The sequence below is a fragment of the Harpia harpyja genome, chromosome 19 (genome assembly GCF_026419915.1).
Source record: "Harpia harpyja isolate bHarHar1 chromosome 19, bHarHar1 primary haplotype, whole genome shotgun sequence".
NCBI classification, from domain to species: Eukaryota; Metazoa; Chordata; class Aves; order Accipitriformes; family Accipitridae; genus Harpia; species Harpia harpyja.
In genome coordinates, this window is record NC_068958.1 from 21,846,055 (window position 1) to 21,867,979 (window position 21,925).

Genomic DNA, 21,925 nt, shown 5'->3' on the forward strand with positions numbered 1-21,925 from the left:
GAATATAAGCAACATTTCTGTTGAGTTTAATAGCAGCATTTCTTACCCCTGCTGCATGCCTCAAGAGTGACTCCAGGCTTGGCCGTGCATCTTGCAAAACTGATCTGGCATTCTTAGGAGAGCTGATGTTTTTGGCTAGTTGGAGCTTCTGATAAATGTTGGCACATCTGATTTATTGTCTGACTCGGTTCCCAAGGCGACCACATATGTAGCAGTCTGAGATAAGCGGCTTATAACCTAAAGGTGAATGCCTTAAAATATCAGTGTCCCTTTCTCTGTTTCCATTGATAGCGAGCTCTTGCTTTTTCCCTGCTATCTTTATTTCACTCTGTTATCAGAGAATTAAGTACTTCGTGTTGTGTTGAGGAACAGTTCTGTCTCTACAATTGGCTGAAGTTATAAATTCAGTTGGATTTTCTGTTATCACTCTTAATGCAAATTTGTTGAGCGTAATGCCAGTGTCTTTTATTCTGCGGACCGATGACAGCTATCATGCTGAGACCCAGAGCTGGAAGACCCCTAGATCACCATGGAACGTGCCCATGCATGAATTTGCTGTACTACCCCCACCCCCAGCCCTGCGTATTTGTGTGCTTCAACCTCCTTCAGCCTTGGTTAGAAGGCAGCGCAGTTGTCCTGCTCTGGCTGTGGGAATCCACCAGCTGGAGAAGGCATTTGATGTGTGGGGCACAATTTGTGACGGCGGTGATCTTATGATAATGTTTTTCTGGTAGTGACTTCAGCAGGATGTCAAGCTATGTGGCCTCAGCAACAGGGACACTGTCACCTCCGGTGTACGTCGACACCATGAGGATGCTAAAGGGGGCTCTAAGGGTACAGATACAGTCGGGTATCTGCGGGGGCTGCGAAAGGGGTCTTTTGGGGGCAACAGACTAGCACCAACTTACAGCAGGAAAAAAAAAAGCAAGCTTGTCAAGCATGAAACATGTTATTTAGCATGAAACAATTACTGGTTTGTGTTTAAAGGTGGGAAGAGGGAGGAATTGGATTGTCTGTTTTACAAAGAAATTTGGAAGGTAGTGGGGGAGGCACAAGAGCTCCTGCTCGGCTTAGAAAATATTCAAAACCTGTTACTAGAGCTCTGGAAGCATGGGATAGCTATCTGGCAAGATACTGGGGTATTCATGCACTGTAGGAATAAAGGCAGTTGTCTCCTGAAGCATTAGCCAAGGCAAAGGGATGTATATGAGTTAGAGGGACCAGCAGTGTGCTCGAGCATAGCAATAGACCCATCTTTTGAGTGGCACAAACGTGCTCTCTCGCTCAGATTGGCATGCCCAGACATCACTTGCTACAAAGCCAACCTCCCCACCTCTCCAGTGAGAGAAAGGGTGAGTCTTGTCAACTTTTTATACACCTTTTTCCCCTGAGCACATTCCAACTGGTTCAGCACCTGGGGTCAATTTGCGAAGGTGTGCACAGACCTTGCAGGCTTGATGGATTCACCCGACTAAACCTGTACTTTATACTTTCCCTCCCACTGCTTTGTTACACCCCCTCAGAGGCCACGTCCTGCAAACAGCAGCTTTCCTTGCAGGAGCAAAAGAAACAAGATCATTCTTGACGCTGGTCTGTGTCCTGACCAACAGCCCCAGTGCGTGGTGTGGCAGCCTGCGAAGGAGATGCCATGCTGGCGCGGTGTCCGTGCTATGAAATACAGCATCACAGGGAATATCCTGGGTTGGCTTTGTCTGTCGGTGGCTACCATGGCCCCATCGAGTCTCCTCTGGGATGTAAAGCACTGGGTCAGGCTGTGATCCCTCCAGGAGGGTGTTCTCCTTTCTCTTTCTAGCAGTGGCCAGAAGACGATGTCAAAAGACTGTGCAGTTTTGGGCTGAAGGGATGCTTCTCCGCAACTCTTATTAGGCAGAGTTTTGACTTCTAATCCAAGCTGAAAGTCCTATGGCATCATTTGTGAGTTCCCAGCACTGTTCCCTTTTTGTAACCAAGTCAGCAAAAGGAAGATCCCAGTTTCCTGATTTTTCTGCAGTCATACCATCAGCAGGGTCTGTGAAATCAGCAACCCAACAAAGTAGCCATTTAGCCATAAACATCTCCCCTTCCATGGGGCAGATAGATAGACTCCTTTGCAGTGACTGCTGATCTGACCGCTTGCTGGGCGGGGAAGGTAAAGCTCAAGAAATAAGTCACTGGGTCTGTGCTATGGCATCAAAGCCTGCGTTGGTGTTGAGTTTCTGCTCTTCAAAGCACAGGTTTTTCAGCCAAGATACACTTGGTTGATGCCTCTTCTCCCTAGGTCATTTGCAATCCAAGCTTGTTTTCAAGGAGTAAATTGGGCCAGCATGAGTTTTCTGTGGGGGAGAGGTAAGTGACAAGGAGGGAACCAGTTCTTTTTCTAGCAGAGAAATTTTCAGACCATAATTAATGTGTCTTCTCCAGGCATGTATGTGCATGCACGCACCCAAACATAGCTGTCTTTGATCTCTGCTGGGAGGCTAGGGAGAATACAGAGACTATAAAATCAAACTTATTATTAGGGACAGAGCATGGGGTTAAATGCACTGCTTTCCCTTGGGCTTTGGAAAACGGCAGGCTTGGATCCACCTGGCATCTCTTGCTAGCCATTATAGTATACGATGAGATGTGACTGCTTTAAATACACTAGCAAGGCATTGGGAGGGGAAAGTAATGCTGCTTTGTTGTCAGGTCTGGCAACGTACACTACAATTAATGCCAAAGCCATCGGTGCCCACGTTCTGAACCCCCTGGCAGGAGCAAGAAGAGGCTCAAGTGATGCAGGAAGAGTGGCAGGTTGTTATCAAAGTGCTGCCACTGTCCAAAAACTGCTTGTTATTAAGTCCTATGATTTTTGTGGTCGACTTACAGCAAGTGCTGCTCAATTTGCTGAGAATTGCTTTGTGCCATCAGAGTGGCACAAAGGTAAGGAGCAATTCAAGTTCATGCATCACTGGCATGTTTGTATCCAGAGTGGGGACCCAGTTAATAAGGTAAAAGGTTTCTTACAATGGCCAGTGTCAGGTGCTTTTAAGCAGATTTTAAATTTTGATTTCCCATAAGGAGTGGAATAAAAAAGTGGACATATTCTGCTGAATATATACTTCCTGGCACTTATGAGTGCTGCCTTCTGGTAGCAGGTGAGATGAAAAAATGTATTTATCTGAATTTTAAATTCTAAGCTACAAAGAAAGTAATTTGGACTTTGGGTAAAATTTGAAGCAGAGTAAAATTCACTTCCAACCTGGGGTCCAATAAAAAGCAGAGCTACGTTGTGGAAAGTCTTGTGATGGGTCTTTGCACAAGAGCAGATTGCTTAATTTTTTCCAAATATTTTAGGCGCTTATTAACATCTGAGTGGATGCTAGGGTAAATCTGCAGTAGCTTTCACAATCTTCCCTCAAATGTGACCCTGTGTTATTCCATCTGCATTGTTAACCAAATAATTATCTGATTGTGTTGGCTTCATTGACCACCCTGTGAGGAAACTGTTGCAGCTTTGGTATTCTGGTGGTCTAAAACCATCTACGTCTCTCTTTATGTCCACTTAGACAGTGATGACTCAAGAGAATAAGTGAATTGGTCAAAGCAAGTGGCTCTAAAGCGGCTTAAAAATTTTGTAATTGAAAGGGCCTAGATTTTGTGTCTGGCATAGTAGCCTAATGCATAGTTTTGCTTGAATACACAGTTTTTGAAGGTGCATTCTTAGTCCTGTTTTGGGCATAGATCCTATCTATGCCGTCTTCAAGTGTTTTTGGGTCTCTAGCTTCACGCACTGTGTTTTTAATTTAGGCCAAAGTCTGCTTGCAACACTCACAACGAAGACCGGCACTCTTCACATCCAAAGCAGCTTGCTGCATGCTGCACGCTATCTTGTAGCTCTTCCATTGCCAATGTCTCTTGAAGAAGCTTTCTGGGTATGTTCTGTGAGCGCAGCAGAAATAACAGACCAGATTCATTCTTGTTGAAGCTTTGCTAGTCTCAGAGCTAAATATATACTTGTACCTTTCAAAATGAAGACAAGTAAATTGGTACTAAAAGAACAGCTACTGGCAAAACCTCCAAAAGGTGTAGACAAAGGGTGTGTGAGCTTTGTATTCCCAGTTTTCTCAGTGTCCTTTGGTCCCGAAACCCCCTTGCTTATCTGGGCAGTCTGTTGCTGGAGCATGGCATTGGCTCTGAGAGGCAGACAGATGATAGGAAGAAGCAAAATCAAATGAAAAATTTTTTTTTATTCAATTCTTATTAGCTTGCTTTTGTGTATGGAACTGTCAGATGTGCCCAGTAGACACAGGACCAGTTTCTCTTTGGTTTTATGTTCCCATAGAAGTTAGGATGAAAGTCCCCAAACACCTGTATTTCTAGCATTGTCTCCTCTGTTAGTGGAAATTTCCTATTCCAAAGCAGGCCATATGCTAGAGTGGGATGAACTAATAAGCTTCTGCCATAGCACAGCAGGGAAGAATTCTAGTGTGGCTGCAGTTACGTTGGAGAGATACTGGGTTATTTTTAATTAGCACTTTCCTCCAGGAAATAAGTGTAGCCAGAGAAATGCAAAAGATCAAGTCTTTTTTATCAGTCTTGCTTTATAACTGCCTGCACAAATTTCTACATACGTTGACATGCAGATGGCAGTGCCTAAGAGTGCTATGGTGCTAATTTCCCTCGTGTGGCATTACCCAGAGACATCAAGCTGTCAGCATTCAGATGACATAAGAAGTGAAGCACCAGAGATTTTGTTTGGCTTCTGTTTGACCAGCTTTGTTCCCCGTTGTTTTTTTCCCCTCATTGCTGTCCAAAATGTGAGGCGTGCTTTCTAATGAGAAATCAATGGAGTGCAGACTCACTTTGTTAAGCTTGTCTCACGCATGCAAGATGACAAGAGACAATGCAGACAGCAAAGCAGCTAAAATGTCCCCCTGGCTAATAGCTGCTTGGAAATGCTGATGCTTTTTCAGAGCATAGCGTAGTTGATATTTCCTGATGAGAAGAGGGAATTTTGGGTGGTGCATCAACAACTTGGAGTTAATTTCACGGGAGATGTTCAAGGCAGGCATCCTGCTTTTCTCTCTCGTCATTCCTGTATACTGCATAAATTGAAGAGCACATCTCTCAGTTCTATGAATGCTGTATCTATACAGGTTTGGAATAACCTGTTTTCTTTGTAGGCTTTTTATGGGTGTTTGGCTAGAGGCTATATCCACTTTGTATGCTAGAGCAAGAGAAAAACCTAATAATGCAGTAGAAATCCAGAAACACTGGCCCAGAGAAGGATCCTTGCTTTAAGTACGTGATGATCCAGTATGTGTGCTGAAGAGATTAAACTGTTCATAGACTTGCAAATACCTGCTGGAATAGGAAGAAGTGATCCATAGCTGCAGGAACAGGTATGGCTTGGTTCTCTGTTGTAGTCTCGGAACTAAGGAGACTCCTCTTCAGGCTTACACAGTTCGGGCTTTACCTCTGATCTCTGATCGAGCCGGTGGTGCCGTTCCCTTACCACCCCTTGGCTGCTTTGTTTACAGTGCAAGTTCTCAGAGTCTGCAAGTCGCTATGCTCATACAGCCTCTTGCACAAGAGGCACTCGTAGCTGTTAGACTATACTAGCCTGTAGACACTCCCTTAACCCAAATAATAGCACACAAAGGCTGTTTACTTGGGATATGCACTCTTCCTTGGGGTATGCTTTCAGAAACCACACAGACTGCGAGCATAATAGGGTATGTAACACTGATCTCTCATGACAAAGTAATTGAGTGATTTACATTAAATGACCATTTTACTTGACTTCAAAAAGCATGCTAGCTCTTACATGCCAGAATGAAGAGCAGAAAATAAAAGATAGCTTAGTAATTTCTATCTCTTATAGGACTCTTTCTCAGATTCAAACCCTGGGACTCCAGGTTCTGTCCTCGGAGAGGTGACCCATCTGTCATCTGGCTGGAAGTGGATGAACTGCATTCCAGGCTGTGTAAGAAGAGAGTGTCTTTCAAGTCGAACCTCCCTCAATAATCAACATATCGGTTTGTACTGATAGAGATCACATACTGAATTTCATTACAGAATGATGCTTACCGTGGTCCTTGCAGCATGCTGTCTACTTGGCAGCTGCTTTGCATCCTGGAGTTGGCTGCAGTTCAATGGTAAAAGAATTCTTAACTGTTTGTCATTGTAAAGCACTTCGGGATGAATGGTGTTACATAAATGTAAGATTATGATTAGGCATTAATCTGTACTGGAATAATGAAGAATATTTAAATATGCTTTTTCTAGTAAGCCTTATTTAATATGAAGGGGAATCAATTTATCACTGTCTTGCTATGACTTTCTCCTACGCCTCCAGCTAGTATTGTGCATTGCAGATTATGCATTGCAGGAAAGAAAATGGTTGACCATCAATGGCAGCATGATTACACAGGTCCCTGTGATTTAAAAATCAAATTAAAGTTAGTTATCCTCAGTGGCTTTTGGAATTCTACTTCCAAATATTTTCATCCAAACAAGTCTGTGACCCTGAACTTTCAAGTCTGTATTACACAATATCTTATAGCTGCAGAGCTGCTGGGAACAAGCCTGGTACATTGTGTGACCGATGAGTGCCCCGTGGCAGATGCAATACCAAGGGCATTAAGGCTGGCTGCATCTATTTCAGCTGTGCTGTTAGCGCCAGGAGACTTTGGAAGTCTTGCAGAAGTGCTGACTTTGTGTCTAAAATTTAAGACCCTTTGCCTGGAATAAAACCAGATCTGACTAGAGACACTAATGTTCTTTAATTACTTGCCTTGTGTACCTTAATGAGCAGAAGAGAAAGGCCTTAGGACTCGGTTCTTGTTTTTCAGCTTTGTGCTTTGCTTTTGACTTCATTGGCTGCATGGCAAAGATCATGTAAAATTACACTGTAAAATCCTTACCAAAGACGACAACAGCTGCCCAGCTTTTTCTGTATCAGACTGACCATAGATCCATCAGCAAATTGAATTGTGCTGATATATTCATTCTGGAAGTTATCTGTCTTAATGTTCAGCGTACCAAATCCCTTGCAACCATCACGTTCCACATGGTTCACAGCAGATTCCAGGGTTGTACTATAACATATGTATCTTGTATGTCGAAGAGTACAGAGAAAACAAAAAAACCCCATAAAGTAGAGACCTGAGCTGTTTTATTTCAAAGCAAGCTTTGGGTGGGGTGAAGTACTTGGCAGTGTTTCTAGAAATATTGATCTGGTTTTGTGCCAGCTGTTTAGTGTTAGATGTATCTATCATCCTGGAAAGTATTTCCCTACACAGGGTGATCCTTGGAAACTTAACCGAAAACACTAGCACCCTGTGAATAAGGAGCAGTGGCTTTACCACAAACTGCTTAGTTAGTTCTCTCTTGAATTTCAGATAGAAAGAATAAAAGTAGCTCTAGCCATGATTGGTTGGTTTGGTAACATTCATGACAGCTGGGGCAATAGATGATGTTTGTTTATTTTGTATATAATACCTACAACTTCTTTATTGTCCAAAAAAAAAAGGATTGAACCTACTTAAAAGTTGGCTCATTCTTTATTTCAAGCTGATGCCTGGTTGAGATGAACTAGCTCAAACAGGCCTGTGTAATTAAGGTAGTTCATAGTAGAACTTCCAGTTCTATGTGTACAAACAGATAGGGAGCAAAAACAGAATTATTGACTTGATGTGAAGAAATTATAGTCCTCTACTTCTCTGTGGGAGAATAGCTCTATGGTCAGCTCTGCCACTGACACAGAGTTGACTTGGAATTGTAAGGGTTATAAATGGCAAGCGTTGAACTTGCTACAAAGCAGAATTATTACGGGAATTGTATTTGAACTATTGTGCTACTTATATAAAAACAATCAGATGTATTTTTAGCTCATGAATTGTTGGAAAAGTCTTTGTGTGAGATGTCACCTTGCCAGCTTAATACTGTAGTCACAACATGATGAAACTCATGCAGCATAGAAAAATGGCAAAAAAATGGGATGTTGTGTTATAGAAGAGTTAACTGATTAAACACCTTTAAGACTGAGAAACTGTCAGGTTTGTCAGCCTAAAAGGGAGGTGATTTTTTGGGGGGTGGGGGAGGTCTCTAAAACAAAATCATAGTAGTAAGAACCTAATTATGCAACTAATTTAATACAAGTACAAGATTCTATTTCATTGTTTTGATAATCTAATATCATTACACATCCATATTTATTACAGCCCAGAAGACTATGTAGTCCAAAACTTTTATTTAACGAGCAGACATAACACAGGAAGTCAAAACAAGACATACACATACACACATACATATGTATACCAATATACATTTAAACAATGCAGAAGAGGTAGTACCGTTAATTAAGAAATATATAACATGCAGTAAAAATACTAAGACAATTCACATCTGCCTTCATTGCACCTCTTCCAAGTATCACAAGAGGCTATAGAACAATGTATTCAGCACCAATCCAAACTTAAAAACGTACTCTGTTCTCTTACATCATTGTGCCTTGAATTTTCTGAAGGTGATCCTTCAGGGGACAGTATTTAGTTCATAAGTTAAATACTATGGCTGTAACAACTCAGATAATGAGCTTTGAATCCATTACTTCTCACAGGCACCAGATTGTCTGTACGCTTCAGGATGTAAAGTTAGGCATGAACACTAAATATTTGGCCTGATCTCTTTTTTCTTTCTCTAAGACAACCCCATCAGATGGCTGAGTTCTGTTTTGGAGGGATGCCTACCCTATAAGGGGAAAAAACCACCACATAAAACTGGATAGAGTTTATTGTTGACCTTAAGAAAAACTCCAGTGTAGGCTTGAAGTTCTATTAGACAGTAACTGCAGTATTTAGGTTTTACTGGGGGGAAAAAAAAAAATTATCTCTGCAGAAACATGATCCTAAAAGTACTGAAAGATGAAGAAGGGAAAACTCTGTAAGAGAGCCCCCCTGTCCACATTCAAGAGCATCCTAGCATGCCTCAGATGCTCAGAGAACAAGCTGCTAAAAGCAGGAGAGCCAGATCATAGTGCCAAAGCTCCAATACTTTAAGCCACTTATTCAGCAACTCTGTATACTCAGAATAGAAACTCTGGGCAATGGTCTGTGTGACCACAAAAGCAGAGCTCTTTCAGAACTTCGTTAACCAGACTGACTATTTCTTAAGATTTTTAAGCTGTACTTACAGCAACTGAAAGACTTTGCTCTGTGAATACTGTTTTAGGAAAGAAGAAAAAATACAGTTAAGAAGAATTATCAACTGTTGAGACTTAAATGTAAAAACCAAAACAGACCTAGACCTCAGTAAATGCACCTTCCATCCGCATTTCCAGATCTAACCAAGGTGTGTCTCTAGTCCCAAGATCCACACTAGGCAGATTCAGGAGTCTAAGGAAGGCTACAGTGAAAGAGGAAGGCGATATCTTCCTTTTTTTAGGATTGTTTTCCAGATTTCCTGGTTTCCTGTATTGTTTAAGCTCTGACGGGCCAGCAGGAAAAAAAAAAAATCCAAACAAAACAGCAATGCAACAAATCTAGGGAAGATACTGTAGTATATTGTAGATAACATTTATCTGATATACTCCTCCTCAGAGATGCAGGACATATCTTCATCTGTGCTTTCTTCCAAATCTGGCAAGTTGCCCCAGAGCAATACATTCACACCTGGTGGGAAGGAGGTAAGAAGACAAAGGAGAGAAAAAAGAAAAAAGTATTTTTGGATTGTGACCTTATTTTGAAGTTTCAAACTGTCTATTTTCAGAGAAGATAACTACTCTAACCATTGCAAAACCTGGTAAGTCACGTTCATGATAAATATATCTAGACTATTTCCTATTTTTCTTCCAAAGTGATCTTGTAAGTGTTGCTGTTTACAGCACAGTTCAAAGAATAAGTCCCTGCTCACAGACGTATTTATATAGCTAATTCATGTAATTATTGATAATCCCCTCATGGCTGATTTATTTTTAAATGCATTGATCTGAAGCACAGGTGACACTGAAAGGTTTAGACAATAAGTTACTCCCATCTGCAAGGAAGAGAAATGATTTGTCAGAATGCTATGCATTCCTGAGGCCTCAAGGCAAATTATGCTAGACACTTGGCATCCAAACACCACCTAGCTGAAGAAGCTAGCTAGCACGAGCTGTAACTTCAGCTTGAGCTAATGAGGACTCAGTTATATAGGGTCAAAGTGACAACATGACTCACCCAAAAAGAGTGCCCGTTGGACAGCTGCCTATGTAGCTATACATACCACTATAAATAGCAGCTGGTGGCTGTGTTCATGCTAGTTATAATATTGCTTCAGAAAATCCTGACTTCTGTCCACAAAAGGGATAGGTTAAGTTTTCTGATGAAGATAAATTTCCACTTAAAAATTTTCATTTACAAAGTAGCTACAACTACCTCCCCGAAAGTAGTTTGCTAGATTAGCAATACAGTAACGCTTGCCTTATGCCTCCATATGTTATACTCCCTCCATATGCTTTAACTATATTGAGATGCCTCATTAGAAGGAGGACTTGGAATTCAAGATTTTAAGGAAGAGAAGGAAACATATGTGTTCCTTACCAGAAGAGTCTAGTCTGTTGATGCCAAAGACTGCTTGGCTATGAAACATCCAGAAGTGGCCATTATTACAGGACAGCAGGCAAGGTTTGCAGGGAGAAATCACATGATAACCGACAATGTTACCACTAGAAAGACAAGTGAAATAATGAGCAACACAAATGCCTGATGAAAAGATACATGTTGGCTTTTCCAGCTCAAACTAATGTTAAATACCCATGGTACCAGACCATTGTGTAATGCTCCTATTTTGATAAAGTTAAGGGAACATAGTTAAATAAACATCTTAAATACTTAGGGAACATCTGTCAGGAGTTACAGAATATCTAAGTTTTAGATCTTTGGCATAGAGAACCATTTAGTAACCTAAATTGTGTAATCCAGATTAGTTTACATACCAACAAATGGTGTAGGTTTTTGGTTTTGTTTTTTTTTTTCCTTTGGAAAGCCAATGATTCCATTGGAATCAGTGTAGAAGTTCATCATGCACATAAAATCCATCTGTACAGAAGCACTGTACATGGGAGGGTATCAGTAGTAGGAGTAATGAGACTGAGAATACCAAAGCCTTATCTACTCTCCAAGGTTGAAACCTAGAACTTTCTACTTTCTCAGTCATGCACTCTGGTGAGATATTTCTGTTTCTCTACTTCTAAAAAATAAAATACTGTGTTCCTATCACAACCCCCCACCGTTTAAATCTGAACAAGGTAAAAGTCTTGATTATGAAGCTGAAAGGATTGTCTCAAATAACTGTGAGCTACTTGAGAGTTGTTTTTACTCTTAAATATCAGGCATTAATAAAGAAGATAAAAGAACTCCAAGAACTTTAGTGACAGCATGTTCCATCTGCTAGCAACAACTAGATCTGCCAAGAGGATGTTCTATTAATTAGAATATGAGTAACTAGTTCTTACTGTGGCCTTATTCACACAATTATCTCAGTGTTGAAGCAGACATTTAATCAGGCAGGTGGCATGCAAAGCTTTCCCATATACTCAGACTACTGACAAGGTTGTCACATTTCCACTTGGGACTTGCACAGAAATAGACTGGCAGCCATGCCCAGAAGTAGTGGGCTGAGTTTCTATCAAACAGCATTAAAATTGAAATAGAGTATGCAATCTGTTCATTCATCCCTTAACTCTTGCGCTGCAGTAGTCTGCAGTGAGAAGGTTAAACAGTATCACGTCAGTGCACACACGCTTGAGGAGGTGTTCGTGTCACTGAATGGCATCCTTACCACTTTAAACATGCGATGTTCTTCAGTTTGCATTTGCAGATTTCAGTAAAATAGCAACTTCCGATGAAATCAACAGTACTAGATGGGAAGAAAGTAAAAATACAGAAGTTCAGGTGTGGCTATGATTAAAGCTATAAAGTTTTGGTAATACGGGTCTGCAATCGCAACAAAGTGATGTTACCGTTATGGTCTTGTGTGGTTTTATTTTAACCTTTCTCAAGAGCACACAACACCTTTTTCCTATCAGCTACCAGCCATTCTCATATCGAAACAAAAAGACACCCATGAGATGTTACATTAATGTATCATAAGTCCTCTCAAATTCGATCGGAAAGCACCACTGCTCTCAGTACTTCCTAAGGCTTGCAGGCTTGGCCCTGCTGCTGGCTGCGTGGCACTATCAGTCAGACATCTGATAATAGACGTTGCCCTGGTTCCTGGCAAGTCTCAGCTAAGACTACAGAACAATAGCTTAAAGGCTAGGACATTCAAAACCAAACCTTTGATTTCTTATCTCCTTTCTAACCCCTACTTTCTTATTAACATGCCATTTTGCAATCTTATTTCCTTAGCATTCAAATATTGTTATGGGAAAGCAACAAGCAACTGACTTGGAGGAGAGTCGTGCTGGAACCAGCGCAGGATCAGGTTTGTTCTGTTTACAGGTATTTGTTTCAAATTCTAATCTTAAGGAAGGAGCTGGAGGAACTTCCCGTGGCTTCCTGAGCCTACGTCTTCCCCACGAATAGATCAATTTAGACTTTTCATTTGCTAGAGGAGGGACAGCCTTGCTCTCGCTGTCCCGCCTTGGCTTCCCCAGGGCTGAAGGAACTGCAAACGCAGGAACGGGTCGAATCGTGCCCTTTTCCTGGTGACACCACGTTTGCAGAGGGATCTTTTAGGGACCCGGCCGGCCGCTGAGGACCGCGCGGCCTTGTGGGTCCCAGCAGAGCCCGCTCCCTGCGGGGCAGGCCCGCGGCCCCGAAGCTGACGGGCTGCAGCTCCCGGGCCGGCCGTACCCCGCCGGAGGGACCCCCGGAGGGGAACCAGCCGTTCCCCCCCCCCCCCCCACCCCGCGGAGTCCCGGCGCTTACCCCGAGGGCGGGATGTCGGTGGAGTAGAGGTCGATGTCGGTGTCCGCCAGCAGCACGGCCTTCATCCCCCGCGAGCTCAGCACCTGCTGGCAGAAGCGGCAGCACAGCACGGCCACGCACCGGTCCTCGAAGGTGCAGCTGCTGGTTGACATGGTGGGGGGGAGGACGGACGGACACCCCCGGGCCGGGCCGGGCCCCGCCGCCGCCGTTCCCCGTCCCGTCAGGTCCCGATCGCCGCCAACGGCCACGCTCCCACCTGTCAGTTTGAATTCCCGACCTCAGTCTCCTATTGGGCGCGGCAGGACCCGCCCGCCCCATCTGATTAGTGGAGATCAGCGGCGGGGCCCACCCTCTCCTTGCAGGGCGGTTGGAGGGGATGGGTGGTACCACCCCTACCGCCTGGATATTGGTGGAGGGGCACGGCCTCCCTTGCTGCCATTGGCCCAGCCGGCAGCCTCTTTGCATGACTCGCCCCGCCCCTGCGCAGTCCTTGGGCGGAGGCTACTGCGCTCCGCCAGGCCCCTCCCACCCCGTCCTGGCGGGGCGGTGCTATGGGTGCCGAGCGGCGGGAAGAGAGGTGGGCCCAGCTGACAGACGAAGCCGTCTGGTTGGCCGGAGCGCCCGTCGCTCCTTGCCCAGCTCTCTCCGTCGATTGGGCAGGCCGCGCGGCGGGGCGGGCCGGCGGCAGGGCCGGTGAGGGGGACCGGGTGGCGGGCGCCAGCGGCCGGAGGACGCCCGGCTGCGGGAGGCGGCTCCGCAGCGCCCAGGTAATCGCCCCGCCTCGGCCGCCGGGCCCCGTCCCCTCCCCTGCCAGCCCGCCGGGGGCCCGCGGAGTTGCCCCCGCCGCTGCTCCCGCCGGCCGGCCGGCCCCACCGCCTCCCCTCAGCCTCCCCTCAGCGCGGCCCTGAGGCGGGGCGCGGGGCCGCGTCCCTCAGCCCCGGCCCCCCCCCCCACCCCCCGGGACCCCCCCACGCTTCCTCTCCCCGCCGCCCTCATTGTTCTTCCCGGGCGGGATGCGGATCCGGCGGGTGCCGTGTTTATTTATTTCTTCCTTCCATACGCGCATCTTCCGCGGGGGGGGCTGCAGCCTCGTCCCCTCCCTCCCCCGAAAAAAAATGGGGAAAAAAAATAGAATTAAAAAAAAAAGACGGGAGAAAAGTTGTGTCCCGCCGTCCCCCTGCGGGCAGGTTCCCGCCTGCCTCGCACATGCCGGGCTGCGGGCCGGCTCTGAGCCATGCCCCGGCGAGGGGCCGCCGGAAAAAAAAAAACAAAACCAAAACACCACAAAAACCCCAAACCCAAAATAACCAAAAATCCCCGGAGCTGCCGAAGGAAAAGCTGCGGATGGAGCCGCGCCGGAGGGGACGGGTCTGGTGTGGCGGGGAGCTCCCGGGCTGGTCCTCCGGCTCCCGCCGCTGGTGTGGCTGCGGGCTGGGGTGCAGTTTTGCAGCGGAGGATGCTGCAGCTTGGGCAGGCTCTGGCTCTTCTTCCCCCCCGCATTGCTGCTCGTTTAGAGAAGGGCTTTTTCTCTGCGCAGGCTGGTTCCCCTCCCCTCCCTTTCCTCGGTCCCCTGGGGACCCCGCTTTCCAAATGAGCCCCTTCTCCCCCCCCCCCCGCCCTTGGGGCTGGCTGCCATGTAGGCGTTTTCCGTTGGTTACCTGGCCGGTCTGCATTTCTAACCTCATGCTGCTGCTTAAAGGACAATTTGCAATGTCAGGGCAGCTTTTCTTTCAGTCACAAATTTTGGCTGCGCATCTTGCGACTGCTGGCTGCAAGCTGTAATTCTCTAAATTTTTTATTTAAATTTTTTTTTTTGCATTTGCAGGCAAGCAGACCAAAGAAAACGGCTTCTTGTCCTCCGTTTCTGCTCTCGTTTGGGATTTGATTTGCATCATCTCTGAGCCTATTTAAAAAAAAAAAAAAAGAAAGGCAAACCAAACCCACACAAAACATGTTGTGCGGAAGGACTTCCACTCCCTGGCTGTGCTATTAACGTTAGCAATCAGGAAGAGCCTTTGGGGGCTGCAGGATCTTGCTAGTCTGATGCTGCTGCTAAAGGTTTTGGTGCAGGGAGACAAAACTGCTGCCTCTACCATCCACTGATCTCTTAACATCTGCATTTTGCTGCTGCTGTGCTCTGTCTCACACCCTCTCTCCATGGACTGATTTTTTTTTTTCCTTTTTGTGGGGGGGGAGGACAAGCAGAAAATCAAGGCATCGCACTGAGAGGAGCGAAATTGCATTTATATCTTGTATTCTGGTGGATCTGTTTTGAGGTTAATCTTTTTGGAAAAGAAAACATGACGTCGCCAGCAAAATTCAAAAAGGATAAGGAGATCATAGCTGAATATGACACTCAAGTTAAAGGTAGGAATGGTTTTATTTTCATCTCCTTTGCTATTGCAGTCCTGACTTGCAATTGTAAGAGTTTGCAGTAGATGTTTGGGTGGGGAAGGGGGAAATCATTTGCAGATTGCCTGGAATTTGCAGGGCTTTTTCATAATACAATGCTGGATCGGGTTTGCAATGCTTTTTCTCGTCCCCATGGGGTAGGTTCCTACTACGGTATTGCCGTTTTAAGGTATCACGGTAAGGGCTTTTTTGCAGAATATAACAAATCTTTGAGTTCCAAGAGATCCATATTTTTCTGTCTGCTGTTCTAAAATATGGCTTTGTATTTGAAATATGAGAGCCAGTTAATTGCTTTTTAATCCTCCTCCTATCATGGGAATCTTTTAAAAATCTGTGTAGTGTCAGAAGAGCATATTTCTACTGGTAGTAACAGGGACTGTGCTGAGGGTCCCTGTAAAGCTGTTTGTGCTAGAAAGTTCCATTATTCAGGATTTTGCTCTTGCTGAGTCCATAATATTACTGCTTGGTTTTTCTTACTCCGTTCTTGGGTGTAACACCTTAAGGTTGCAGAGTGTGTGTGTGTGTATACACGCATGTATATGCATACATATATAAATGAATAAAACGAATGCATCAACATTATTCCCACCATCATAAGAAAGGTAATAAAGAGTCAGAGGCATATTTGCAATGATCGTGCAAGTCTTCTGCAGAATTCAGTTGGCTGGGTTTCAGGCTATCATGTGCCCTAGGTTAAGAAAAAAAAAAAAGGATCGTGAAATGTCTACTTAGCTTCTTATTTTTGCAAAGTTTTCGAGATAACGCTTATTTAAAAAAAAATTATGGCTTGTGTATGGCTTGATATATTGCTTTTAGGAAGTTATGAGATATAGTGATTTATCTAATTGGTTAAAACTTGCTTGGTATGCTCATAGCATGCAGGAAAGATGGCCTTCGGGCAGGGTTGATTGAGTTAAATCAATGCGATTTAAAAAAATGTGATTTAAATCTGAGTAGGAAACCTAGATTAAAACTGACAATTAAAATATTGTTTTGCAATTATGTACTTTAGTTATTTTTCCTACTGGGGGGGCTGCTTACTGGTTGCAAATCATTAAACACGTTGTCCTACAAGATGCATGCCCTACACTGACCCTAGTACTCTGTACCTAGAAGTAGTTTTGACATTTATGTTAAAAAATGCTTACCTGAGCAAATACAAAGCTGGGTAGGAATTTTTTTTTTTTAATTATTTTTGGGGTTCTTAAAGTTAGAAATGGAGAAGAGCATGTTTCTTTTTTACTAGTTTAGTTTCTATTCCTGTTTTCTAGCTGTCTTTGGAAATGGGAATTGAAGTCAGTGTAAAATTAGAGGCTTATACGTTCTTTCATTATTTACCCCATCAAAATGTGCATGATGGATACAGGCTTGTAGTCACGGTATTTGTGAACTGGACGCAATAATAAGAAACAAGGCTTTAGAATTAGCAAAGCGCATCTTCTCACCTCTCAGGTTTTTTCATGCATTAGAAAAAAAAAGAAATCTTTCCCTTCATTTTCAAGAAAGAGACCAACAAGATAGGTAAAATGGAAACGAGCCTTCCCTGTGTGCAGAGACCATTACTGCCAAAACTCAGTTCATCTCTCAAGGTGTTTATGCAGAGACCTGTCAGTTAGCCTGTAATTGTGGTCCCAAAAGTGAATTGTTGTAGTAGCATATAGATTTTTTTTTTTTTGCTTTTTGCCTTGTAAAAAGTTCCTATCTTAAATACGTGAGGTTAAGAAGACGAGAACTGTGTAAATGGATCACGAGGGGCTGGGAGAAGGGGGTTTCCGTCCTGAATTAGTGACGAGGGCAGCTACGAGTTTGTCTTGGGATACTCATCCCTCTCGCAGTTCAGCTTTCCCTGCGTGGGGGACTCCAGAAGCGGCAGCCCCAGAAGTGGCTTATGGGAGGTGTTAATCCATCTGCTTTTCCCTTGAGAGGGAGGTGTACCTGGGCCAAACAGCTCAAAAATTCACATGACAGCGTGGTAACAATCCTCTCCCCCATCACCTCATTTGTTTCAAAGTACAGGGGGGAGCTTCCCTGCTCCACCGAGCTTCAACATTTCCCAGGCTGCTTTGACAGTGGGGGTCGTTGTCCCTTTGCTTTTAGGTATCAAGTTTGGGGGCAGACTTTGAAGTTATATATGCTCCTCTTAAAATTTCATGAAACTTGCTTTACATCTCATAGATACCTTGGCTCTGAGTTGGATGGTGATTTGGCTCTATAGGGAAGCTCTCATGAGTGGTAAGACCTCTTGCCTCTCTAATTCCAGAGGTGTGCTGGTCTCTCTGCCACGGTGGGAAGATGAGACGGTACTAAAGACACACTTAAATCCAGAAGTGCGGTGCTTGCCTAATCATTAAACATACCATGGTCCTTACATAAAAATTTTGGTGTCCTGATCAAATTCTGACTTTAACTGTGGGAACGGCATAGAAATGGTGTTAACTTTGATTATGGGTTATTTGGTATCTTTTCTCTTGTGTTGTGAAATGATGCCATGAAGCAGTCACTGTAGGAGTGAGATGAATCAGGTGTTGGGGTGCTATGTAAATTGTAAGATGTCATCTGTTTCTCAGATGAGAAAACTGTGGTATTTTTTACTGGCATTTAGAAACTTGCTGCAATTTTTTGCTATGCTCCATTCTGGCTGTGCATTGGAAGCCGTGTTTAGAGGCTTCATTTAAAACCATTAATCCACAAACATGTACTCGAGCACTTTAAATTACTACTGATGGAATGATTGAGCTTTGTTCAAAAATTGAATAGTCTTTAGTTGTTAATCAAAAACTATTTAAAGAATAATTTGGTTATGGTTAATAGATCGTTGTTAGGCAAATTTTTGATTTTCTGTTACTGAATGAACTTGGTAATTTTTCTTGTAAAAGGTGTGTGGGGGTGACAGGGTGTCGATGAGTGAAACTTTTTGTTCTCCCGTTGCCATGCGCTATAGGTATTTGTTGTCTTCTTCCAACAGCCAGTTCTTTGTCTCTTTTGGGTTGGAATTAGCTCTTCCTGTGGTTTGCACATGCAGCTAATGGCAAGGGACATCAATATTAGGATGAAATGAATTTCTGAAGATGAAGACTGTTTACCTCTTACATGTGAGACTTACTGTGCAGAAGCTAGGGGACATGGAGGGAGGGATGTGTTTTTTCCTGATTACTTGTGCACTGTGGTTGAGGACAAGATTTGCAGTCTTGTAGGCACTGGTGCAGTGCATCCATCCTTGGAGGTTGCTGGAACCAGACTGGATACAGCCTTGAGTTACTTGGTCTGACCTTATAGCTGACCGCTGGAGGTTGGGGCGGGATGACCTCCTGAGCTCCCTTCCAACCTGAATTGTCCAATGATGCCATGGTCTCCAGTATCTGGAGGTTCAATTACAAACTCGGTGTCTTCTGCAGAAGTGAGTTAACCTGCAGAGGTGTCCAGACAGGGTAGCCTTCCTCAACAACTGCACTGACCTTTTTTGCCTCTGGATGATGCAAGCAAAATTTGCGTTGTATTTGGTTGCATTGGCTGTGCTATCTGCACTTGAATGTTTCACGCTGTTGGGAGAGGAGAGGTTGCCAGTATTAGAGGGCTCTTCTTGCAAGACTTATTGAGAGTGCCTCTCTCTTTGAGGAAACTCTGAAATGGTTGCGTGTCGTGTTGTAGGAATTCTCCCGACAAGATGACATGGGGTCAGCAGGGGAGGGAAGTGCTGCTTTGATACGTTTCTGTACCATGTGCTCACAAAGATTATGAGTTCTGTGAAGCTGGAAAGTGAGATTCTGTGGTCTCCATATGGAGCCTTTGATATCTCAAGCTCATCCCCTTGTCTGGATTGTCTCTCCCAATTCCTTTGTGCAAGTTGCGGTAAAGCAGAGATAATTAATTTATGCTGTGTAGTGTGTTCCATATGAGATTTGGATGCTGCCTATCTATGCCCGACCAAGGACTGTCAGACTGTTTTTAATGTATTAAATTGGAGTGTACATTTGCTGAGGAAGGAAGCGTCAGTGATTTATCTCTTAATTCTTCTTTTCTTTCTCCTCGTGTCCCACAAGAGCCTTACATTTAATTAGTTTGTATAAAGCTTCAGTAAATAGCTTCATGGTTTGGGCTACAGAAATTTAATACTGAAATTCTTTACACAGCAAGGGTTCATAAGCCACTTCTGTCCTTGAGTAGTCTCTAGCAAAGGTTAAAATGCATCTCTTGCAGATCTTGCAGCACAGCCCAAAAAGCACTAGGAGTATGAAAAATAGATGAGGTAATTTGTAGCAGGAGCGAGCACAGCACAGAGATGGCTGTGTCGTTATTTAGCAGTGTGTGTCTTGAACTAAGAGAAGATGCCTGATAAGAACTTCAGGCAAGCCTCCCAGCTGCCATCAGATTCAGGCTACTATAATGTCTCAAACTTAATTTTTAATCTTCTAAAAATTGCTGATAAATTTCAGATAAGTCCCTTTTTCTTTTCTGGGTTGAACAGCTGATAGTGTATTTGATCCGATTGTGATCTTTTGCCTTAAATGCTGCTTAAAAACGCCTTAAATGCTGCATACAAATCTCATTCTTATGGTACATCTTCTGAGTGCCTTGATTGATGGGCAGCAGTTTTTAATCCTGTTAAACTTTTAGGAGTGGTACAGACCTTCTCTGTGTGAAAGATTACAAAAGTAGTTGTGACTGGGTCAGCAGCTGTAATTTGGGGGCTAGAAAGGAAGTGTGATCCTTTTGGTGGTGATTTGAAACAAAATTGGCATTTCTCTCAACTGTTGAAAGTTTTCTTGTTAACACTGCACATGCAGCGCTTGTCTACAGAGAAGGTATTTGTAGAACTATCTTTAGATTTTTTTTTTAGATCAGTGAGTTGAAATCACTGTAATTTATTTTGTTCCTAAACCTGTGCACCTAGAGGTTTTCAATACTGTTGACGTTACGTATATATGATGATTTGTGTTCGTCTTCTGTTCAGGTCACCAAGTTGGTCGCTGCACACTATGACTGTGTTTGCAGATCTGAGCACCATGTATGTGTGCCTTCAAGAGTTATGGCTGAGCTCTTGGCCACTTCTTTGGCAACGCCTATTTAATACACTGCCTAAATAGACTTTTCAGCTATGCACCCTGGTGTGGTTGAGTGGAATAGTTTTAAATTTTGAGATTTTGAGTTTGTATGTATTGGATTACCATTTACATTTAAAATGTAAAACTACCTTTTAAGGGGTTTTTACAGTTAATCATTACTCTGTGCGTGTAAGTGATTCCATTTGTTTGCAACAATGACTTGCTCCAAACTCCGGCTATGGAATTGCTGTAGAATCATCTGTTTTTCTGCAGTTCTTGATAGTGCTAATCCCTTGAGTTTTGGAGCTGGATTGGGCCAACGAAGCAGCCTGCTGCCAGAAAGGGGGAAGGGGCTGTTGGGAGACTGGTTTGATGTTACAGCAATAGTTTGTATTTCATTTCGTCCTATGTACGGTTCCTGCTAATGGATTATTAACGAGGATGGAAAGAGGTGAAAGAATGCAGAGTCTTCCTTCTTTCCACTGCATCTCCAAAATCCCTCTGTTGCAGATTCATCAAGTATTGCAAGGCTAGAGACCAAAGCTGACCAAAAGGCTTGGTCCACTTAAGTGTTGCAGTTTCTTCCAAAAGCAGAAGGAATTGCCAGTGTAACTCCAGTAGGGTTTCTATAAAAAGTTTACTAGTGATAGCCAGTTTTCCCTAACTCCCAACTAAGGGAGCCCCACGACATTTTTCCTTAGCTCTAAATTATTTCCTTTCGCAGTATGGGTACACATTAGTATCTTTTCCTTTTTCTGTTAGTTAAAAGGCTTCACTTTTCTTTTTTTTGTTTTTAATGCTTACTAATTTTTGCCCATTTTGGGAATTGGAAGAACTTATTTGCCTGGTCAACTTTTTCAGCTGTCTTTATGAAGAGTGAAAAATCTAAACCTTTGTTGAGACGGAAAGTATGTTTAAACACATGTTCTTTTGAATAGCTTTTGCTATGCCATGCACAGTTGATACTCATTACTTAGGACTTTATTTAGTTCACTTTTGTATGACTTTTGCAGATTTCATGCCTTCTTTTTGAGAATTTCTACAACATCATGGGAGTCCTTCTCTCTGAATATTGTCAACATTTTATAGGCGATGGAAGCAAATGCAGAGTATGGTTTGATTTGCTGAGGGATAAAAAAAGTGTGGGAGAAAATGGGAGAAAGGGTCTTGACTTCACAGTAATTCCATCATTAGAGACCATTCTTCATTTCTACTTTCTCTTTCTCCTTTTCTTCCAAAATAGCAATATTACAGAAGACAAAACAGGACCTTCTTTTTGTGAAATCTCTAGGTAGTGGTCAGTGAAACTCTTGATGTGAGTGTTTAAAGTCAGAAAACACATGTGGATATAGAGTAACTGTGTCAAGGAAGCTCAGCTGGTATTTCTTCCAAGTAGATGCTGCAAATGGATTTGAACCATTTAAAGTAGTATTTTTTTGCCATCAAAGTAACTATTTACTGTTGTTAAACTCTAAAGCTTCTGACCCAGTCATTTTGCTTTGAGTTGATACAGTGAGAGTTAATCGTTGCTTGGAAAAAAATAAGGGGCTGGGAATTAAAAAAAAAAAAAAA

The 21,925-nt window shown here is 43.4% G+C and overlaps 2 protein-coding genes across 4 annotated transcripts in view; one reads left to right on the forward strand and one right to left on the reverse strand.

The window, feature by feature from the left end:
- Positions 1–8,237: 8,237 nt before the first annotated feature.
- On the reverse strand, positions 8,238–13,055 carry FAM72A (family with sequence similarity 72 member A). The gene is made up of 4 exons (XM_052815875.1): positions 12,900–13,055; positions 11,806–11,883; positions 10,566–10,690; positions 8,238–9,656 (listed from the first exon to the last, which is right to left on the reverse strand). Exons 1-4 carry the CDS (start codon positions 13,049–13,051, stop codon positions 9,562–9,564), a joined length of 450 nt encoding a protein of 149 aa, XP_052671835.1. The 5' UTR covers positions 13,052–13,055; the 3' UTR covers positions 8,238–9,561.
- Positions 13,056–13,569: 514 nt separating this feature from the next.
- Positions 13,570–21,925, forward strand: part of SRGAP2 (SLIT-ROBO Rho GTPase activating protein 2) — a 115,400-nt gene continuing 107,044 nt past the window's right edge. For 2 of the 3 annotated variants that reach the window (XM_052814919.1, XM_052814920.1), the window contains exons 1-2: positions 13,570–13,666; positions 14,725–15,266. In XM_052814919.1, coding sequence (XP_052670879.1) covers positions 15,200–15,266 — 67 coding nt within the window. In that variant the 5' untranslated portion in view covers positions 13,570–13,666; positions 14,725–15,199. Of the gene's footprint in view, positions 13,667–14,724; positions 15,267–21,925 lie in introns of those variants that run through there. The other variant, XM_052814922.1, reaches the window with a different exon arrangement.